At 44.1% G+C, this 22,890-nt stretch overlaps 1 protein-coding gene across 5 annotated transcripts in view; it reads right to left on the reverse strand.

Annotated features, from left to right (window-relative positions):
- Positions 1–22,890, reverse strand: part of KLF12 (KLF transcription factor 12) — a 252,077-nt gene that overhangs the window by 83,111 nt on the left and 146,076 nt on the right. For 4 of the 5 annotated variants that reach the window (XM_068267857.1, XM_068267856.1, XM_068267854.1 and 1 more), the window contains exon 2: positions 14,055–14,142. In XM_068267857.1, coding sequence (XP_068123958.1) covers positions 14,055–14,120 — 66 coding nt within the window. In that variant the 5' untranslated portion in view covers positions 14,121–14,142. The remainder of the gene's footprint in view (positions 1–14,054; positions 14,143–22,890) is intronic. The other variant, XM_068267858.1, reaches the window with a different exon arrangement.

Consider the following 22,890-nt stretch of genomic DNA (forward strand, 5'->3'; position numbering starts at 1 on the left):
GCTCGTCATGCAGTGCTGTCACTCACCACTGCTGTTCTGTGCGCATCAGCTGCCTCCAGGCGGCTCAGCTGGCTGCCACGAGCTCCCTCCTTGTACTGCTGCTGCTGGGGGGGTCCCTCTGTCACCCTCCTGGGTTTGATGTGGCCTCCAGTCGGCTCAGCAGGCTGCTGCGGGCTCCCTCCTTCTGCTGCTGCTGCTGGGGAGTCCCTCTGTCTCCCTCCCGGGCTCGATTTGGTCAGTTTGCTGTGCATCTGCCACCTCCAGGTGGCTCAGTGGGCTGCCGTGGGCTCCCTCCTTCTCCCTCCTTGTATTGCTGCTGCTGCTGGGGGGTCCCTCTGTCACCCTCCCGGGCTCCCATTTGCTCTCCTCCATGATCGGCTGGGCAGGCAAGATGGCGCTGCCCAGCCACTTCCTCTGATGTCAGCAGACTCAGAACTTCCTCTGATGCTGAGCTGGCGCCCCCCGGTGGCCGTCTCATACATTGCATAATTGGATTACATCAGTACACAAAGCTGATTGTAATCCAATCATGCCAAAGTAATTCAAAGATGTTTAGTAAACACCTGTGCACACTAAATAAAAGCCCAGAACCGTTACACCTCTTCCTCTTTCAGAGTCCCAGTGTCCATAGCTTAGTCTGCTTGTCAGCTCTGCTTTGTGATTTCTGTGCTTTGAGTGATTTCTGCCTTTCCAGCCTTTTCCAGTCTTTGCTACATACATATTGCAGTTATATTAGTCTTTTTCAAGACGCTGTGGTCCCTGTGTGTTTGCATTTGCTGGATTTTTTTTTTGATTTTTTTTTCCTGTCGCTGACCTTTGACCCCCGTATCCTGCTTTGGGGTCATGGCTTCGTCTTCCCGGAGGCGTTTGTGTGACCAGGAGCTGCTGGATGTCCTGGAGGGAAGCGACAGTGAGGAGGAGCTTGTTGAGGAGTCTACGGACAGCGAGGTTCCCGGTGACCTGTCTTCGGAGTCGGAGAGCAGTGACGGCGAAACCGAGGAGCCAGTGAGTGTCGCACGCACTTGGTGTGAACTGGAGAGCCCCACTCAAGCTCCGCCACCCAGGTTCCCCTTCACAGGGGCACCCGGGCAGAAGATCGCATGCGACCACAGTCCGCTGTCCTACCTGGAGCTATTCCTCACCGATGAGGTCATCCGTAAGATCGTAGAGGAGACCAATCGGTATGCAGCGCAGCAGCAGGAGGGTGCTTCTCTACCCAGGTTCTCTCGGAGCCGAAAGTGGGAACCTGTCACCTGTGATGATATCTGGGTGTTCCTGGGCCTCATCATCCTCCAGGGAGTTGTCGGTAAGCCGCTGCAGAAGTGGTACTGGACCACTAACAAGATCCTCAGTACCCCTTTCTTTGGATCCGTTATGTCCGAGCCCCGCTTCACCCTCATCATGAAGTACCTGCACTTCAGCAACAATGATGAGTTTGATGAGGCCACCCACCCCGCTCCCAAGCTGAAGAAAATTTGGGAGATCTATCAGCTGATTGTTGCAAATTTCAAGGCTGTGTACGTTCCGGACAGAGACATCACCGTGGACGAGAGCCTCATGGCGTACAAGGGGAGACTGAGCTGGGTGCAATTTATTGCATCCAAAAGGGCACGCTTTGGGGTGAAGTCCTTTATGCTGTGTGAGGCCAAGACCGGCTACATATGGAACTCTGTGATATACACAGGTAAAGGCACACAGTTTGCACCTCAGTACAGGGAGTTTGGGTGTGCTACCTCCTCTGTACTAACTCTTATTGAGCCTTTGCTGGATCAGGGGTACTGCCTTACGACAGACAATTTTTACAGCTCCCCGGAACTATTTGAACACCTGATCCAGCATAAGACTGACGCATACGGCACGGTGAGGGCTAACCGTCGCCATATGCCATCGGCCTTTACTGCCAGGAAGCTGAAGAAGGGGGAGGTTGTTGCCTGGCAGAAGGGCAAAATGATGGCTCTGAGGTGGAGGGACAAGCGGGATGTGTGCGTCCTCAGCACTGTTCACAACGCAGAGACTGCCCGCACCACTACCAGGAGTCGACAGGAGGTTGAGAAGCCCAAAGCAGTGTTGGATTACAACAAAACGATGGGAAGTGTGGACAGGGCTGATGGAGCAATGTCGTTTTATCCGGCTGTCCGCAAACAGCAGCGGAAATACTACAAAAAGATTTTTCGCCACCTGCTGGAACAATGTATGTGGAACTCTTATGCCCTGTACAAACAAAATAGTGACAGTCCTGTACCCCACCACGACTTCATCTGGAAGCTCACAGAAGCCATCTGTGTCAAACACCCCCCACCGGAGTCAGCAGCTAGACCGGGGCGCAGGGCGTCATACGTCGTAAACCCGACACGGCTTTCTGGACGCCACTTTGCTGAACATTTACCGCCGACCGCCCTGAAACAAGCCCCTACAAGGAGGTGCGTAGTCTGCTGCAATAAAAAGGGCAAAGACGGCAAAAAAATTAGAAAGGAGAGCCGTTTTTATTGCCCAGACTGTGACGTGGCACTTTGTATAATACCTTGTTTCAAGGAGTACCACACTAAGGAGGTGTTTTAGGGGTAAACCTCTAGACTGTGTGTACATTTTTCTGCCTTCATTTATTTATTTCTGTGTTTTCTTGATATTTCTGCATTGATTAAAAATGCAAGCTATTTATGTTTGTCATTAATAAATTTTATTTTATTTTTGACAAGAATTTGTGTTTGACACTTTTATTATACTCATAATGTATACTAAACTCTTGCTTGACTCATTTTGATAAGTTACAGGAAAAAGGTTCTGAAAATTAATTGTACCACTTTTTGCACGGAAATCCTGGGGAATCAGAACGCCGAGGTGGTTAATAAATAGGTCGCTTATCATGGTAAGGTGTCCTACATGATGAAAGTGCCCATAGGAATGGACTACAAAGAGCACTAAATGCACTGAGTAGAAATTGCCTAAAGCCTCGTACCCACAAGGCAATATTTGCGCCAATGTTTCCCGACGTCAGCGAACATCGTTTAACATAATCATGTTAAACGATGTTGCTCCCCGCAGCGATCACGCGTCATTAAGCGATGGACACAGCAGATCAGATCTTTAAGATCTACGACGTCTCCGCGCAAAGTACCGCTATCGATTACTTCCCGTTTGCTTCCAGTCATGTATTCGTGTGACGTTATGAGCAGGAAGAGGCATCGCTTGATGACCATCATCAAGAGGGGTGTCGCTGGACCCATCGGGTGGGGAGTACATAGCCAAACTGTTATTTGTGGAAATACGTTTAACTTTTTGCAGACACATGCTATTGTGCTATTGAGATCTATATCCTGTTTGCAGCCTTTTATCTCTACCAGGACATAGATTTCAATAGCCCTGCCATGGGCCCACGCCTTATTGTGCTTCGATTGCTGCTAAGACTTGGCTTCCATGCGCTGGGTACAAATTTATTACTGGAGATTAATAAACACACAAGCCAAGCTGCTGCTTCTGGCATGCATTGTCTAGGATACTTTAGAGAATGAGCAGGAGTCGGATTGGCTGAAACTGGCTTATTCCTTATTCCAAATAACACAGTATTTCTGAAGAAAAATTCCATGAAGTGTTTTTGGATTGGGCATTCAGTAGCAATAATATTTGTAATTTATACATTTTAAACATACTTTTAATCATTACAATTTATCAATGGTATACATTTAAAACACTCTCTCTAGCCACCAGGACAACTTACCAGGCCAGTCAGGATATAGGCAGAGAGATAGATTACTTGCATTACAGCTGTAAGGACAATTGTGTTATCTCTACAGGCAAGGAAAGCTGCCCTCTGTCTATCATTGCTGACACAGAAGGGGATTTAATTAAACCACAGTCTGTCTGGTCAAATTAAACTGTTCAGTAGAAGAAATGCTTGTAGCTACAACTGGCTCTGCAAGATCCTTTGCATTATGCGGACCGCACTTCTGTGCAGACTATCGATAATCCCGGGCAGGCACACACATTCCTTCATACAGCCTATGGGGGAGTGCATCCATCCCGGGCTCCAGCCGAACCATCGGAACAGACACTATACTGTCCGCTCCCGCTGGCTGCAAGTGGTCCGGCAGCAGGTGGGAGCGAAGCCTTATTGCCACCTTTTATAAGATATTGATCAAATGCAGTGTAGTTTTATCTATAAAGGTTCTATAAGATCCCTTAGTACATTTAGACTGAATTTCCACTTACCACCTGAGGTTGTAGCACAGTGCACCGCTTCCGGACACTGCGCACGTTTATGTGCAATTTGCCATGCGCGGCATCCGAAAATAAGTGGCCTGTTTCTATTTTTTTCCCAAACATAACAAACATTTGGATGAAACAGTCCTATGGTTTTAGCTGGGTTGACAGCTTTCCATGTGCGTTCATGTGTTCCCTTCAGTTCCCAAAGCATGGTGCTTAGGGGTAACATTTGACTCCTCTCTCTCTTTTATTCCTCACATTCACTCCCTAACCAGCTCCTGTCATCTCCAACTCAAAAACATATCTTGCATTCCATCTTTTCTCACTCAGGGCACAACTAATATGTTTAAACACGCTCTTATAATATATCATCTGGACTACTGTAAAATACTATTTTGTAGACTACCAACTAACAGACTTGCACCACTCCAATCTGTACTGAACTTGGCTGCTCAAATCATTTCTCTTCTCACTCTTCCTCCGCTGCTCCTCTCTGTCAAGCTCTTCACTGGCTGCTAATTAACCAGAGGATCCATTTCAAACTCTTAACTCTAATTTACAAAGCTCTCCTCAATCTCTCTCCTGTGAACATCTCCTCACTAGTTTCCAGATACCAACCCAACAGCTCTCTCAGATCTGCACATGACCTTCGATTGTCCTCCTCCAAAATCACCTTTTCGCATTCAAATATACAAGATTTCACACATCCTCTAGAATCCCATGTTTGTTTCTTACTTTGTACAGCGCCACAGAATATGTTGGAGCTTTATAAATTATCAATAATAATAATAATAAGATTAATAATAATGAGTGAAAAAATGCTGACGCTCAAGGCTAGTGAAAATAAAGCCTCAGTTCAGTATATTACAGACTGCACTGTACTGATAGTGATTATTGATACAAATTATATTTGTACATATAACTAGTAAATAATCGCCAACAATGCTTTACAAAGGTTTACACGCTTTAACAAACACTATTAGCTAAGTATACTAGTTATTAAGTGAAGAAAAAAAAACACTGGCCCAGTAAGATTTCCCCTGGCTTTGTGCAAGTCTCAAAATGTGCTAGAACAATCATTCTCATCCTTTTTTAACTTCCACATCTATCTTTAACTTCAAACCTCTTGGTTTGTCCTTTGTTGTAGCACAATCTTTATGTCTTGAAAAAAAAAAAAAAAACTTTTTGTCTCACTTGGATATTCTCCCACTGAAAATTCCTCACATCAGATCCATTTCTATAATCAAAGCCAAGCTAACATTAACAATAAAAATATTCTGTGTGCTAAGATTGTAGGTAATTAAAGTGGTATTATTATTATTATTATTATCATAGTCACGTCATAAGATAAAATTGTGAAAACACTGCCACAGTGCATAGAATAGCACTTTTGTGCTGCCAATATAATAATTCAGCTCTAATGTGTAATACAGTCAAACTGGTTTTCAAATGCTTACAAGAAAATAAGGAAATGCCTCATACCAAATGTCTAGGGACACCAAAGGTTAAAACAATATTCTGGACTGCCAGAGCTGGAAAAAAAGCAGCATGCAAGGATCCCAACACATGATGTTATTCAGCATAAAACGCACACTGAGGATTCTGCATGAAAGTTCCTAGAGTGAGTAGAGGAGGTCATACATTTTTTTCTGGCTGATTCGATCACTCTCATTTAATCAGTTAGAAATCAATGCAGCCTGATAAGATTTTTGGCCAAATTCTAATGATCGATGGAAGGATCAGTGCAACACTGCGGTTTGATAGATTTTTGAAAGATTTCATATTGAGTTTGTGACATCAAATTTGATGATCAAATCTAATGGCCATCCATAAGTGTATGGTAATCTTAAAGGACAACTGAAGTGAGAAGAATATGGAGGCTGCCATATTTATTTTCTTTTAAACAATAGCTGGCAGTGCTGCTGGCCTATTTGGTTGCAGTAGTGTCCGAATAACACCAGAATCCCCCTGGGCCCAACCTGCTTGCTACTCAGTCCTCTAGGCTGCCACTGTCATTGCTGGTCCTACTGCTGCTGCTCTCAGCCTCACCCTCCTGTTGTGCACCCCTGAGGCCGCTAGCCGCCGGCTTCACCTGGCCCCAATGAAGTCCTGTGCTGTGTCTGGCCAGCTTGCCCCATGCTGAACTCTCTTGCCCCTTGTGCGAATCCCCCTGGGCCCAACCTGCTTGCTACTCTTGCCTTTAGACTGAACTTTTTGCCGCTGACACTGCTGGACCTACTGCTGCTTGCTCCTAGCCTCACCTCCTGTTGTGCACCCCTAGGAGGTCCGCTAGCCACTGGCTACACCTGGCCCCACTGATAGCCCTGTGCTGTGTCTGGCCAGCTTGCCCTGTTCTGAACTCTGCTCTGATGCCTGGTCCACTAGCCGGTTGATTGATGCTCAGGCAATGCCATGCTTCACTACCCCCCTGCTGGCGCTCCACCCCTCGCCCTCTCACCAGAGACCGGGGTCCACTCACACCACCCCCCGCCACATGAACTACATACACCAGGGAGCAGCTCCTACAGTGGGAACCTTGTGGCCCCTCTCCCCCTGTAGCCAGGCTTCTGTCCAAGCTGGTCTGGAACCACATCCAACTGGTCCTGGATCCGGCCTTTGACCCTCGTGCAGGCCAGAGGCGGAGAGGCTGTCGGGCAGGTGTCCGCGAGAGACTCAAGAGGAAGGGCCTACGATCAGCTATCCCCTCAGTCCTCCTGGCGAATGTGCGCTCCCTCCCCAACAAGCTGGACGAACTGGGCCTCCTCTGCGACAGGAAGGACCTTAGCAGAACGATGCCAGTCCTCTGCTTCACGGAAACTTGGTTACATGAGGACATCCCAGAGAACTCTCTAGACCTCCCAGGTTTCAGCCTCACCAGTGCAGATCAGAACCCTGTCCTCTCCGGGAAGAAAAGAGGCGGCGGTATCTGCTTCTATATCAGCTCCTCATGGTGCACCACCACGACAGTACTCACCAGGAAGTGCTCCCCCGTCCTCATCAACTGCAGGCCGTCATACTCGCCACGTGAGTTTTCCTCCTATGTTCTTGTCGGTGTGTACATTCCTCCCGACGCTGACGTCAAAGGTGCCTTATTGAACCTCAGCAAGACCATCTCACAATTGGAGACGTCCCTCCCAGACTCACTATTCATTGTTATGAGCGATTCCACCAAGGCAAATCTTCGCCAGGAGATGCCACGTTACCACCAGCATGTGGAGTGCCCCACCAGGGGCGTGAACACTCTCGACCACTGCTACACAGCACAGAAGAGTGCTTACAAAGCAGTCCCAGGGGCAGCTCTTGGCTCCTCTGACCACTGTGTCATACACCTGATTCCCACCTACAAGAGACGCCTAGAATCTGCTAAACCGACTCTTAAATCTGCCAAAGTATGGTCAGACGAGGCCAAGTTCCAACTCCAAGCCTGTTTCGACTGCACTGACTGGGAGTCCTTGGAAGCACCAAGCATAGATGAGTGGGCAGACAATGTTGCCTCATACATCAGCTTCTGTGAAGACTTGTGCGTACCAACCAAATTCTTCAAGGTCTACCCGAACAACAAGCCATGGTTCACCAACAAGCTAAGGCATCTGCGGAGGCGTAAAGAAATCGCACACAAGAATGGCAACCATGAGGACTACAGGAAGGCGAGGAATGACCTTAATCGAGAACTGAGGGCTGCCAAAAGGGACTATGCTGAGAGGATGGAACAAAACCTCCGTTCAAATGACACTCGAGCTGTGTGGAAGGGGCTTAGGGCTGCCACCAACTACAAGCCCCCCATCCCCAACATACACCTCCCAGTCTGGAGCTAGCAGAAGAACTCGGCAAGTTCTACTGCAGGTTTGAGAGTCAGGAAGAACCAAGGGTACATCTGGACTGGCCAAACCCCCCTCGCCTCAAGGAGAACACCATGGGCCAAGCTCCTCCTCTAGTGGTCAGCAAAGCTGATGTCCTGCTACTTCTGTCAAGGTTAAACACCAGGAAAGCCCCTGAACTGGATCCCAGCCTGCCTGAAAACCCCAGCCTGCCTGAAAACCTGCTCCAGGCAACTCACTCCCATCCTCTCCGCTATCTTCCGCTCCTATCTTCGCCCAAAACTCTGGAGCGAGTGGTCCTATCCAACCTCAAGATCTCCACCTTGCCCCTTCTAGACCCCCATCAGTTCGCGTATAGGGCGAACAGGTCCACTGACGACGCTATTAACATCTGCCTGGAATTCATTTATGACCACCTTGACAGACCAGGCACGTATGCCAGAATTCTACTCCTGGACTTTAGCTCGGCATTTAACACTATTTGTCCACGCATCCTACAGGAAGAACTAGCCACACTTGGTGTGCACCCAAGCCTGCGCCTCTGGATCACAGACTTTCTCACCAACAGGACCCAAACTGTCAGACTGGGTGGCATCCACTCACAACCCATGATCACGAATACAGGTGCCCCACAAGGCTGCGTCTTGTCTCCACTGCTGTTCTCCCTCTACACAAATAATTACAGATCCAAGGCGGACTTGGTCAAGGTTATCAAGTTTGCCGACGACACCACCATTGTCGGCCTCATCACCAAGGACAACATCCAGGAGTACGGTCAGCAGGTGGAAAGAATCTCCCAATGGTGCAAGGAGAACAAGCTAGTGCTCAACACTACAAAAACTGTCGTGCTAATCGTTGACTTCAGGAAGTCCGCACCCACCCCACCACCAATTCACATTGATGGTACGGAAGTGGCCAGAGTGCCTTGTGCCTGTCTCCTGGGCACTACCATCTCCAGTGACCTCAGCTGAAGGCCTAACATCACTGCCATCCAAAGGAACGCCCAGCAGAGACTCTACTTCCTTCGTCAGCTGAGGAAGTTCGGCATGGCCCCAGAGATCTTGACCAGCTTCTACTCCGCCACCATTGAATTGATCCTCTGCTCCTCCATCCTGGTCTGGTACACCGGCGCCACCGCCAGCGACAGGCTCACACTTCAGAGGGTCATCAGGGCAGCGGAGAGGGTCATTGGAAGACCTCTTCCCCTACTTGACCTCCTACACAAGAGAAGGCTGAGATCGTGGGCGCTGAGGATCGCTAACGATTCCACTCACTTGGGCCACTGCTACTTCTGTCAGCTCCCACTGGGACGCAGGCTTCGGGCCATCCCCACAAAGACTGCCAGACACAGTAACTCTTTCTTTTCTGCGGCCGTCAGCCTCCTTAATTCCCTCCACATACTCCCATCAGCACACAATAACTAATTCATGATAGGCCATTCTATGACTTTTTGAACTGTTACGGGTACAGTATAACTGCTGCTCTTGCATGTAATGCAAATGTTAGTGCAATATAATGTGAATGTAATTGCTTGTCCTCTGTGTATAAGTGTAGTGCAACTTCTGTTCTGCTGTTCTATGCTACCTATCGCTGTCTCTTCTTGAGCTATATGTACTGTGCCAAACCCAATTCCGGGCATGACCCAGTCATGCTTGGCGAAATAAAGAATTCCTGATTCCTGAATAAAGCATGCAGCGAATTTTGTAAGATCTGACAATGATGTCAGAAACAACTAATCTGCATATGCTTGTTCAGGGTCTATGGCTGAAAGTATTAGATGCAGAAGATCAGCAGGATAGCCAGGCAACTGGTATTGCTTAAAAGGAAATAAGTATGGCAGCCTCCAGATCCCTCTTGCTTCAGTTGCCATTTAAGTCTTGTCACCATCTATAAAAAGCACGTAAATCGTTCTCATTCCCCGATAAGACACCTATATTAAGGCAGATCTGTATACGCCGTTTCCAATTTTCCAGGCATCATAATGCATTAGAAATAGATAAATAATTTCTCCCACGTTTCCCCTCATCTGTGGCCAGATTGCATCGTTTTGTCATAGTTTTTTATTTTCTCTTCTGTCAATTCAACACACAATACTGAACTCAACAAATTCTCAGAGGGAGAGGGTGGCTCTGCCTGAAGACCTTGTTAAACAATCCCAGAATTAACTGCTGCTGTCTGGGCTGGAGCTCCATAAGACAACGCCTTTTGAAAAATATTTATGTTTAAATAGAAAAAAATGTTGATGGAATAAATGAAGTAGTTATAACCACAGAGGCTCATATTGCAAGCATTAGCACTTGCACATATTTAGGTGTGTGTAGGCCAAAGGGATGCTCCATATGTATTTGATTAACTAAATAGAAATGTTATATATGAACCTACATAGTTCCAGCTGTGGTGGTATCACATCCTTTAATGTGTGTAAGAAGTATTGCTGGCAATACAACGCTGTGTACCAGCCAACTTTTACAATGAGTCTCTATGATTTCAATTAGTTCTCTCATTTAATCATGAATACTACTCTGAAAAAACGTTCTCCCATTTTTTTCTGTTTTAACAGCAATTTAATCCTTCGAAAGTGGCAGGTAGAGCCGCTAATCATCCATCATAATCCAACAACCTGAGAATAACTTCTCCTTTATTTTATATGGTGATCTACCATTGGTACGTACAAATTGCATGACTTTACATTTATCAACATTAAACTTCATCTGCCATGTGCCTGTCCATATGGCCATGTTGTCAAGATTCTGTTGTAATATGCCACTATCCGTCTTAGGCCCAGTGCACACCAAAAACCTCTAGCAGATCTACAAAACACTAGAGGTTTTTGAAGCAGATTTCTGAGCCATTCTAGGCATGCTTAGAGAGGTTTTCTAAGCATGCCTAGCGTTTTTTGGAATGTTTTTGTGTAGCAGATTACAAATATTGTTACAGTGAAGCATGTTACTGAACAGCTAATGAAACAAAAACGCCTGGAAAACAGCTCTGATCTAGCATTTTATAGAGCAGTTTGAGCTTTTCCTATACTTTACATTGAGGTAAAAACACATCTGCAAACCGCAAAAGTGCTGCAGGACCCACGTTTGCAGTTTGCTAAAAACCTCAAACCTCTGGTGTGCACCATCCCCTTAAAATACATTGGCCAAGCGTTTTCACAGGCGGAAGCGGTTTGCGGAATGCTTCAAAAACCGCTCGGTGTGCACCAGGCCTTATTGTTGATAGTTCTGCATAATTTTGAATCATCTGCAAAGACTAGAATAGACTCTGTATACCGTCTACTAAATAACTATTAAATACATTGGAAATAATTAGGCCAAGTACTGACCCCTACGGTTCCCCACTGCTAACAGTTTCACAATTTGAGTATGTTTTGTTTACCACCACTCTTTGCCTTCTACCCCTTAGCCATCTCTTTCCACAGACACATATTTTCTCCTTATCCCTGTATCCTCAGATTATGTACCAGGCGATTTTGGGCAACAGTTGCAAATGCCTTTCAAAGTCCAAGTACACTACAGGGTGGGCCATTTATATAGATACATCTTAATAAAATGGGAATGGTTGGTGATATTAACTGCCTGTTTGTGGCACATTAGTATATGTGAGGGCGGAAACTTTTAAAGATGGGTGTGACCATAGCGGCCATTTTGAAGTTGGCCGTTTTGAATCCAACTTTGTCGCCAAGATTAACACGCAAGGAGCGGATAGAAATTGTGTTGACGTCTGGTGAACGCAGTAACCGGGTCATTGCAGCAGATTTCAATGCAAGACACCCGACGAGACCACCCATCTCCCATGCTACAGTTAGCAAACTGCTTGCTAAGTTTCGTGAAACTGGTTCACTGTTGGATTTGCCAAATGAAGAAACATCAGTGGCTGTCCTAGCTTCATTCAGCAAGAGCCCACAGCGTAGCACTCGCCGCATGTCACTGGAGAGTGGCATTAGTCGAACATCCCTTTGGCGGAAAATAGCTACTCACAAATGGCACCCTTACAAACTCCAGCTACTGCAGCATCTCAATGAGGATGATCCAAATCGGCGCACTAAATTTGCAGAATGGGTAAAACAAAAGTTGGAATAGGACCCTCAGTTTACGCAGAAGATTTTGTTCAGTGATGAGGCAAACTTTTATGTGAATGGTGAAGTTAACAAACAAAACCACCGCAATTGGCCTGACATTAACCCACATTGGATAGATCCCTCCAAGACTGTTGGAACAAAAAAATTATGGTATGGTGTGGTATATGGGGTACAAAGATAGTGGGGCCATTCTTCATCAATGGAAACCTCAAGGCTACTGGATATGTGAAATTGCTACATGATGATGTGTTTCCTTCTTTATGCACTGAAGCTGGCACGTTCCCTCAGTTTTTCCAGCAAGATGGTGCACCACCACATTATGGGTTTCAGGTCCAAGCATTCCTAGATGAACAGTTTCTTGGAAAGTGGATTGGTCTACGTGGGCCAGTTGAATGGCCCCCAAGGTCTCCTGATCTAACCCCCTTAGACTTTTATCTTTGGGGTCATCTGAAGGCAATTGTCTATGCTGTGAAGATACGAGATGTGCAGCACCTGAAACTATGGATACTGGAAGCCTGTGCTAGCATTTCTCCTGCGGTGTTGCTATCAGTGTGTGAAGAGTGGGGGAAGTGGGTTGCATTGACAATCCAACACAATGGGCATGACATTGAACACATTTTATAAGTGGTCAGAAACTGAGTAAATAACTCATGAAAAAATAAAGTTACTTTAAAACCAAGAACACCATTGTTTTTCTTGTGAAATTCCCAATAAGTTTGATGTGTCACATGACCCTCTTCCTGTTGAAAAAACAAAAGTTGGATTCAAAATGTCCGACTTCAAAATGGCCACCATGGTCAACACCCATCTTGAAAAGTTTCCCACCTCACATATACTAATTTGCCACAAACAGGAAGTTAATATCACCAACCATTTCCATTTTATTAAGGTGTATCCATATAAATGGCCAACCCTTTACATCTATAGCTTTCCAAAGATCTATTTTTTTATTCACCACTTCATAAAAGCTGAGCATGTTGGTGAGACAGGACCTGTCTTTAACAAAACCATTCTGTCAAACTGAAATAAGAGAATTCTGTGCTTCATAATTATGTATAGCATCCCTCAGGGTACCTTCAAACATCTGGGAGATCTAGCACCGAATGAGGAATGGTGTGCAGCTATACTACCACTTCTAAGGCTCAGTTCACATGCACACTGGATCCTGAACGGCCAGCCAGAATGAACAGGAAAGTGTCCACTTCTATGGTCCATTGTGGTCTACTTGGAGCCCGGAACAGATGTGTTTCCACCATGGGCTTCTATGGGAAACACATCTGCTTATCCCCCAAAAATGTGCATGTTAGGAGTTTGTGTTTTCACATACCACATTAGATCCATTGCAAACTGACAAGTGTAAACAGATCCTATTAATAATATAGGATCTGTCAAATGTCAGCTTTTACGATCCAGCGTTTTAATGTGAAGTGAGCCTACAAAGGCCTCTTGCACACTGCAAATCGCAAAAACACAATCGCACTATGAAATTGTGTCGAAAGACGGGGGAAATACTTGGTGTAAAGCAGATAAATTGTGATTGCATTGCAGTGTGGTTACAATATCAATTTGGAAATGGTTCTAAGGAGAAATCATATTTGATGTTACAGGAACAAGAACTTTCCTCAACATATTTTATGCAAGAAGAAAACTAATCCTTACACATAAAAGTGTCTAAAATAAAGCAGATACTGCTACATGTAGTAACCAGATCCTCTTTCCCCAATGCAGCACTGGAGATTTCAACAGGAGGATAATTCTTGTTGCCAATCGGGACAAACCAGTATTTGCCTTTGATTTTCACAACTGCCCCAGTTAACTGGCATCTGGAATCAGATTGGTAGTTATCTGCCATTCCATTCATGCATGAGGTTCTCGCTGTGTGATTAAGCCAGTTACTCACTGTCTAGGAGTGTAATGTGAAACAAGCTATAAAGAAATATAGCTTTGCTTACCACTTGCTCAGTTTCCAAAAGCTCTGTTTTGACTCTGGCTGCCGGCATCCCGTCCAGCATTAACATTCTGCTTTCACAGGCGTCTGTTCTGCAAGAGAGGAAAAAAGCCCATCTAAGTCAGTTAAACAAATGTAACAACCTGGGGAAAAAGACAGAGCTGGAAGATTTTTTTAGAATACATTTATACATTACAAGGGGAAACAAAGGAAATAAGAATCATATGTTCAGCAAAGTATAAACCACTTTATACTCAGATTTAGCCTAAGTATCATTGACTATAAGGTACTTTTGACTGAGTACTTTGGGCAGCTGGGTAAAGGAACAGCACAGTAGGATAACACAGAGTGTTTATTCCTATCTTCCTCTTTCTGTTTTTCTACAAACACTGAATGCATTTAAATCCAGAAGCAGACTTAAATTGGATCTAAACTCAGAACTTTCTCTCTGCTCTAAAAGATTAGCGACAGCATGATAACCTTTAGGGCCAAAATTTGTTATTATAATTTATGGAAATCATTAAAAAACTGAAGTCTTAACTGGATTTACTGTGCAGGGAGCACATAATGCATTATGCTTCAGTCTTTGCTGCAGAACTGTGGCGGTGCTGTAAGTCACAGCTGCTGATAAGCAAATTACACACCGATGTAGCTAAACAAACACACAGGGCAAACTGCAGTGGATTTTTAAAGCACTCATTTGCCAAATGAAAACTTTTCATTGTGTACTGTGCAAGAGTTTGGGTTCATAGACAGTATATAACCTGCACTTCCCACTAAAGTGGTACTCCGATGAATACTTGCATAGACAGTATTGCCTGCTCCCAACTAGTTTCGGCCTTCCGCCGTCAACAGGTAGTTGGGACGAGAGCAGGCAATACTGTCTATGCAAGTATAAATCGGAGTACCACTTTAGTGGGAAGTGCTGTAATTGGAGGGGGTCCTAATTGGGATAGGACCCTCCAGATGTGAGTGAATCTTGCTGTATTATTATCTTTGAAGTCTATGCTGAATAAAGAGGAGCTTTTTGGTGAAAATCCACTGAGAGTATCCCTTTATCTTCTTGTACTCTGAGCTTGCACTAACAGGTCCGATTCTGGAAAGAGAAGGGATCTCTGGAGGTTGAACACATCCATATGCTTTTATTATCCACATTGGATCACCTAGCGCTGTGACATTTATTTTATACATTGCCTGTTTGTGGAGTGGAAGAACATTCTTGACACGGCAGCAGTGAAATACAGGGATTGTGTACATTGGGCATACTAGGATGCCTCTACACTTGATGCATAAATATCTGTATATCTAATTTGGGACACTAGAGTTTTTAGAGGTAGAGATAGAGAACATTTTGGACAAGTGTACTTATTTAAAGTAAATTTAAAAAAATGATTTTGCATGTGGTTGGCTGCTTAGTTGAATTCTTCTTCTTAGATGAATTATCTAGTCAGCATACATTATCTACCTCATTTCATTTATTCCAGATAAACTACAGCTGGAGATATTGGAAATTTACAGGATATCGTTTCAGCACAGAAAGGCACAGACGCTGCAGAAAATGCAGTGAATGATCCATAAAACCAAGTGCCATAGCGCTGCCATTACACTGAGTTTCTGCTTGAATCAGATGATGTCCTAGCAGGGAGTTAATATCCTTGACAATGTGAGAATACAGGTCTGTGGAGTTTGGCTGAAAATGTGGTACTTGACCTGCTTCAGACACTTTCACGCCTTATATCCTGGCATCACAGCCTGTACTCAGCTTCTCAATTAAGAGTTATATGGGACACTTCATTCTTACCTGAACCTCATCAAACTAATCTATTTTCAAGTATTTCAGCCTGCTTTAAATGTTGACTTTTGTATGCCCTTCCCAGCTTCTACAGGTCCTTTCACTTGAAATACACTGTAACATTTTTATGAAGTATGGCAATGCAATGAAAGATTTAGATAAGTTATGGAAATCTAATGACAGCTCTAAGCAAAAAAAGGTAACACTCCTGAAGGCTTTGGTTTCTCCTGTGACATCCTATAGCAGTGAAATGTATGAAACGTATATTGATGTCTTGGGAATTGTTGCACTGGAAAAGATTTTTTCTGAAGACTTGGACAGCCGATGAAACAAACAAGTGTATTGCTGACCAAATGAAGCAGACATTTCTTAAAGTGGACCTGAACTCTTGCACAGAACAGAAGGAAAATGGAGAGAAATGCACCCTGTATGTATTTAGAGAGTTTAGCTTGTATAATTTCCCCTCCTCTGTGACCAATAGTAAGTGTAATTTGATCTCTCAGCAGTGTCAGCTGTCTGCCTTGTCAGAGCAGCTAATTTGTAAACAGGATGTTAACCCTATGTCTGACTTCAGGTCTGCTTTAAAACCATAAATGACACAGATGTGACTTTCATACTATTGGGCAACATTTAGGCCTGAACAATAAATCGAATTTAAACCGAAATTGCGATTACCAAGATCATGATTTTGGAATCGTCAAAGCGGTGATTTCCGCATGGGGGAAGTTTGAAGAAGCGGCTTCAAACTTTCCCCAAGTCCCAGGGTGTGCGGCCTGCAGCATCGGCAGTGTTGTACATACCTTCCACACAAGTCCAACACTGACTGTCCTCTCTCGCCGTCTGCCGGCTCTTGCGCACAGCGTACTTCCTGGTTCCTGTATGTCACATGCCATACAGGAAGTATGCCATGCGTTAGAGCCTGCAGAAGGCGAAGTGGATAGCAGTGCTGGATTGTATGTCCAGCCCTGCTGCAGCTTAGGGGACAGAGGAGGCACAGAGGAGACACAGAGGGGGCACAAAGAGAAACAGAGAGGGCACAGAGAGAAACTCAGAGGGGGCACGGAAGACACTGAGCGGGCACAGAGAGAGACCCAGAGGGGGCACAGAGAGACAAAAGGGGCATAGAGACACAGAGCGGGCACAGAGAGAGACCCAGAGGGGGCACAAAGAGACAAAAGAGGTACAAAAAGAAACACAAGAGAAAGACCCAGAGTAGAGGCCTGCTTCAGGTCAGGTACCCCGCGGGTTACCCGAATTGCAGGATGGGTTCGAGTACCCGTTTTGATTCTAATCGTGTTGCGGGTTGGGTTGCAGGTAGCGGCCTGCGGGTCGGGTCGTGGGTAGCGAAAGCAAGCAAGCATGAGATAATTTAGTCATAATTTAGTCAAAGGTTAAAAAAAAAAAAAAAAGATCTTAAACACTTCTTTGGCTTTGGTTTGTGTATAAAAATATGTTTCACTTACTTTACAGCCTTCCAGTGAGACTACCAACATATATTTTATAATAAAATGGAAAAAGCGGGTTGAGTTGTGGGTCTGGAGGCCTGCGGGTTGGGTGCGGGTACTAGATTCACCAGAATGCGGGCTGTGGGTCGGGTGTGGGTACCGGGGCTGCGGGTGCGGGTCGAGTCGTGGGTAGTAAAAGCAAGCAAGCATGAGATAATTTAGTCCTAATTTAGTCAAAAGTAAGAAAAAAAAAAGATCTTAAACACTTCTTTGGCTTTGGTTTGTGTATGAAAATAGATTTCACTTACTTTACAGCCTTCCAGAGAGACTACCAATGTATATTTTATAATAAAATGGAAAAAGCGGGTTGAGTTGTGGGTCTGGAGGCCTGCGGGTTGGGTGCGGGTACTAGATTCACCAGAAAGCGGGCTGTGGGTCGGGTGTGGGTACCGGGGCTGCGGGTGCGGGTCGAGTCGTGGGTAGTAAAAGCAAGCAAGCATGAGATAATTTAGTCCTAATTTAGTCAAAAGTAAGAAAAAAAAAAAGATCTTAAACACTTCTTTGGCTTTGGTTTGTGTATGAAAATAGATTTCACTTACTTTACAGCCTTCCAGAGAGACTACCAATGTATATTTTATAATAAAATGGAAAAAGCGGGTCGGGTTGCGGGTCTGGAGGCCTGCGGGTCAGGTCAGGTGCAGATACCAGATTCACCAGAAAGCATGTTGTGGGTCGGGTGCGGGTCTGAAAAATTAGACCCGCGCAGGCCTCTAACCCAGAGGGTGCACAGAGGGAAACAAAGGGGGCACATAGAGAGACAGGGGGACGGGGAGGCACAGAGGGGAAACAAAGCTTGATTTGAAGGAAATCGTGAATCGAATCAAAATCACGATTTTGGACAAAAATTGCTCAATTCAATTTTTTCCTAAAGTCGTTCAGGCCTAGCACCATTTGTCACCTGACTTCCCTCTTTGGTGCAGTCAGGTGTGTTTGAGAAGGGGGAGTAAATGAGAAGAACAAATGGACCAGCAGCAAGGTGGATCAGTTTCATACAATCACAATGGGAACATCAGAGCAGGAGTTAAAAAAGCATCCTGAAGACAGGCCTTTCTGGAGACAGTTAACCATACATTTGTCAACTGACGGAACTTGATGATAATAGTGACGGAACTCTAGTATACAGAAATTCATTCCACTAATAAATCCACATCCATACACACAAGTTTGAAAACACCAGAATGATTTCATTACTACACAATTTATTTTGGGAATTGCCCTCCCTCATGTATTTTTCTTGTAATGTATAAACTGATGAACTGTGTTCCAGTTTCTTGTTGCTGTGCCTGATACACACACAAGAGAGAGGTCTTCAGCTGCCCAGGGCGAGTCTCATCCTCTCAAATGTCACTCTACATTTAAAGCAGAACTAAGGTCAAATAAAGAAAGCAGCCCAGCATATATCAAAGTCAAAATAATAGGAATTATATGTATATTTTGCCCATAAAGGTGGTGGGGGGAGACTCCTTTTGCAGTAAAGATACATCTATAAATTAGATCTCCGTGCTGTGCTGAAATATGCTGTCACACTCATTAGGGTTATTGTTCTATTGTTTCCGTGAGTACCTTTCTTTATATATGGTACTTACCTCATCTAGATCCTCCTCTTGGACATCTCTCTACCACTGCTTTGCTGCATTACAAGTTTCACTTAGGAGCTGCTAAGTACATTCATGGGCAATATCTATGAAACACAGGCATTCTGAAATATAGGACTTTAAGCATATGTCATGTTATATGCTGGGATGCTTTCTTTATTTGAGCTGAGTTATATTTTAATAGAAGATGGCATATTTCAAACAAAATAACAGGATGGTGACTACATATGATGGCCTACGCACCATAACAAAACCTTGTGACTTTTACCCCAGGTTTAAAGGTAATTACACAGAGGCCCGTTTCACACTGCATACTGGCCAAGAACAGGTCTTCTGGGATTCCCACATTAGTACGTGGTAATACCCGTCTGGCAGCAGGCCAAGCAGTCACTTCCTGTTTGCGAATTGATAAAGTGCCCGGAAGCGTATTGCTAAAATACACTTCTGCGCATGCACGATGCTTAAAACTGTGGCAGTCCGTTTAAAAAACATGCACGTCGTAACGCAGGTATGCGATCGCGTTAGATAGGGTACTTCTGGTGCAGCACACCGTACCACATGCATTATGAATTACCCCATAGACTTTCATTGCCCTAGCATGAGCCTGCGGCAAACTGTCGCATCGCACCGTGCCAGTGTGAAAGGGACCTTAAGCTGTGTCTAAAAAAAAAAAAAGTTAATACCTTTACTGTAGATTTGGAAAACACATAAAGAGGGGGAAAAATCACCTTTTCTATCTGTATCCCTTGTATTTTGCACAACGTTCCTAACTTTCCCAGTGCGAGGATGACACCTTGTCAAGTTTCTATTGTCATCCTGGGTTCACATTGGGGCTCACCTGCACTGGGACCATTGCCTCTTATCTGGTGATCACTGGGGGTCACATTGGAGCCCTGCTGATCACCTGCACTGGGACCATTACCTCTTATCTGGTGATCACTGGGGGTCACATTGGGACCCTGCTGATCACCTGCATTGGGACTATTACCTCTTGTCTGGTGATCACTGGGGTTCACATTGGGGCCCTGCTGACCACCTGCATTGGGACTATTACCTCTTGTCTGGTGATCACTGGGGTTCACATTGGGGCCCTGCTGACCACCTGCACTGGAACCATTGCCTCTTATCTGGTGATCACTGGGGTTCACATTGGGACGCTGCTGATCAGATGCATTGGGACCATTACCTCTTATCTGGTGATCACTGGGGTTCACATTAGGGCCCTGCTGATCACCTGCACTGGGACTATTACTTCTTAGTTGGTGATCACTGGGGTTAACATTGGGGCCCTGATGATCACCTGCACTTAGGCTTTAAACTCTTATCTGGTGATCACTGGGGTTCATACTGGGGCCCTGCTGACTACCTGCACCAGGAATGGGGGTGGGAATACTCCCTGACATTGGCAAAAATACACATGATCAACCTATTCCCCATCCCACTCTGCAAAACTTGTAAATTGGTAAACTTTTGGATAATGCTGGGTTTAACTACTGACAAAGTAATTACTTTGAAAATATTCCGATAATGGCAGCTATGTTGTCCATGTATTTATTATATTCCAAGTAAACTTTATAAACAATTATCTAACTAGGTAAGATTTGTTTAAAATACACAAATATTGTGTCAAATAATTATTCAATTTTATCTACTTTTAGCTGGCTGGATGACCTTTTAAATGTTTAGATGAGATCATGTTTTACGTAAAGAGTATAATGCCATAACGTCCTTATATCAGAGTAACAATCAGTGGTCTTATGCTGGGAATACACGATGCGTTTTTGCGTTCGTTTTTGCCGTCGTTTTCGCTTTCGATCGATTCTACTCTCGATTCACTGCTCGATTCCCCTCTCGATTCCTTATCTTTTCTTATCAATTACATTCACTTGAATGAGGAGAATCGAAACGAAAGTAGAATCGACCAGATCCAACAGGTTGGAATTTATCTATCGAACCCATCTATCTAAAGTAAAAACTTAACGTGTATTCCCAGCATAACAGAGTATAATGCAATAACTTCCTTATATCAGAGTAACAATCAGTGGTCTTACAGATCACCAGATCACTCTGTACACAAAGTATTCTGGAGATCCATTGTAATGGTAATTCCAATCAGGTGCAACAGAATGACCAAGCTTCCTGGAAGCATACATACTGTATGTAATCAATCTGGAAGTTTGTAATTGGCTGGATAGTCATGTGATTATTTGATTTGTCAGTTGCACTTCCTCTATCATCGTACGTGATTTCACCACCAGGGGAAGTTGGTATGGACAACCAATCATTTCTGTGCATAAAACATAGATTCTTTGTGCGTTCTTTGCTTTACTTGTACAACGGATATAAGGATTAAATGATGTTTATGATGGTTGACTAAAGATCAGCTTCACAGTTTCCTGTGTGGGTTATAAGTGGTACTTTTCCACTTCTATCCTGAATGCAATATTTCAGGATACACATTCAGTATTACAACAATGCTAGCAAACACTAAATACCTGTCCTAATCTACTTGACCTAATTTTATAGGAGCCATTCCAATCTCATTTGCTAAAGTTGCAGAGAAGGGTCTAAATTCTCCAGGCATTACTGTTTGGCTAACCTGAAATAAGTTTTCAAACAACCCAAAAAATATAGCATCTGTGATCACTGCCCTTTCTTTATTTGTGATTTAGGAAGTGCAGTGAAGTTTTACTGCAAGATCATGGGTATAGTGTAATAAAGCTTCCCTACGGATGACTAGTTTGCAGACAGAGAAGGATGAGCAAGAGCTACGATATGTCCCAGAGGATGCCAAGGCTAGATAGAACGCAGATTATCCTACCTTGTGCAGAAGGAAGGAAGAAATAAAGAAGGATACACTAAAAGCGGGTTTAATGAACTGTTAGAATATGATTAGAGGTTAATGTGGCATTTATGACTTTGTCGTCGTTTAGCAAATGCAAAGCTTAACTGTTTATTCCCTAATTCTAAAAATGGGAAAATCAACATGTTTATTAGGTAGAAAATTGGCACACTCTCTTATTTACTTTTATGATTTAATTTCCTACATATTGCCGACATTACTTTAATGCTGTTTATCCACAATGGACCAGGGAAGTGGTGGTTTTGTTACAGAGCTAATTAATGTATACATAGATATAGCTTGGCAATTCATTATGAAAGCAATGCTGTTAATGGAGCATGAGCCACTTCAAGTGGACAGTTTGAGGCATTTATGGGAGTAAAGCATGGCTTGATGCACATATGTTTACTGCCAAGCAGCATAGCTTATCCCAAGTAAGGCTTTTAGTAAACGCAACAGTAGCATGTATGTCTTTCTATTTCGCTTTTTTAAGTCACAGCATTATTGAGTGATCCAAAACCCATTATCCCCATGAGGCTGTAAGCAGAGAACACATCTGCATCATTTTCATGCCTCTGATTGTTTATCTGCTAAACAACCCACTTTAAAGACAAACTTAACACAATAATAGACTATGGAAATTCAGCAATGTCTGTTTTAGCATAACAAGAATACAAGACTTAAAGCGGTATTGTCACCATAAAAATCAAATTTCAACAGCAACTGGTCTGAGTGTATTAAGTGATAAAGATGCTAATCCTGCATTCAAAACTTGCAAAACTTTTTCTGCTGTTATGGTTTGTAGTTATCACATACTTTAGGAGCACTGGCCCTTTAGTAGTCAGTGCCAAACAGTGCCAAAGAGTTGAATGTTGGGAGTTCTTTTTATCTATAATATATTCCTCCTCTTCCATTTATTCCCTATCTAGCTGCTTATCAGAAACACCGTCTGATTACTTGTGTTTACAATCAAGGCTGAGGTGACTCAGTGATTGGATGTGTAAATAAAAAAAAATAGACAGTGCAGTTGTTAGTATACACCTCAGTGGGAGTGTCTGAAGACTCTGGGAGGAGGGCAGCTAATGAATACACAATGAGCAAAAGAA

Source organism: Hyperolius riggenbachi, chromosome 2, assembly GCF_040937935.1.
Source record: "Hyperolius riggenbachi isolate aHypRig1 chromosome 2, aHypRig1.pri, whole genome shotgun sequence".
Lineage (NCBI taxonomy): Eukaryota > Metazoa > Chordata > Amphibia > Anura > Hyperoliidae > Hyperolius > Hyperolius riggenbachi.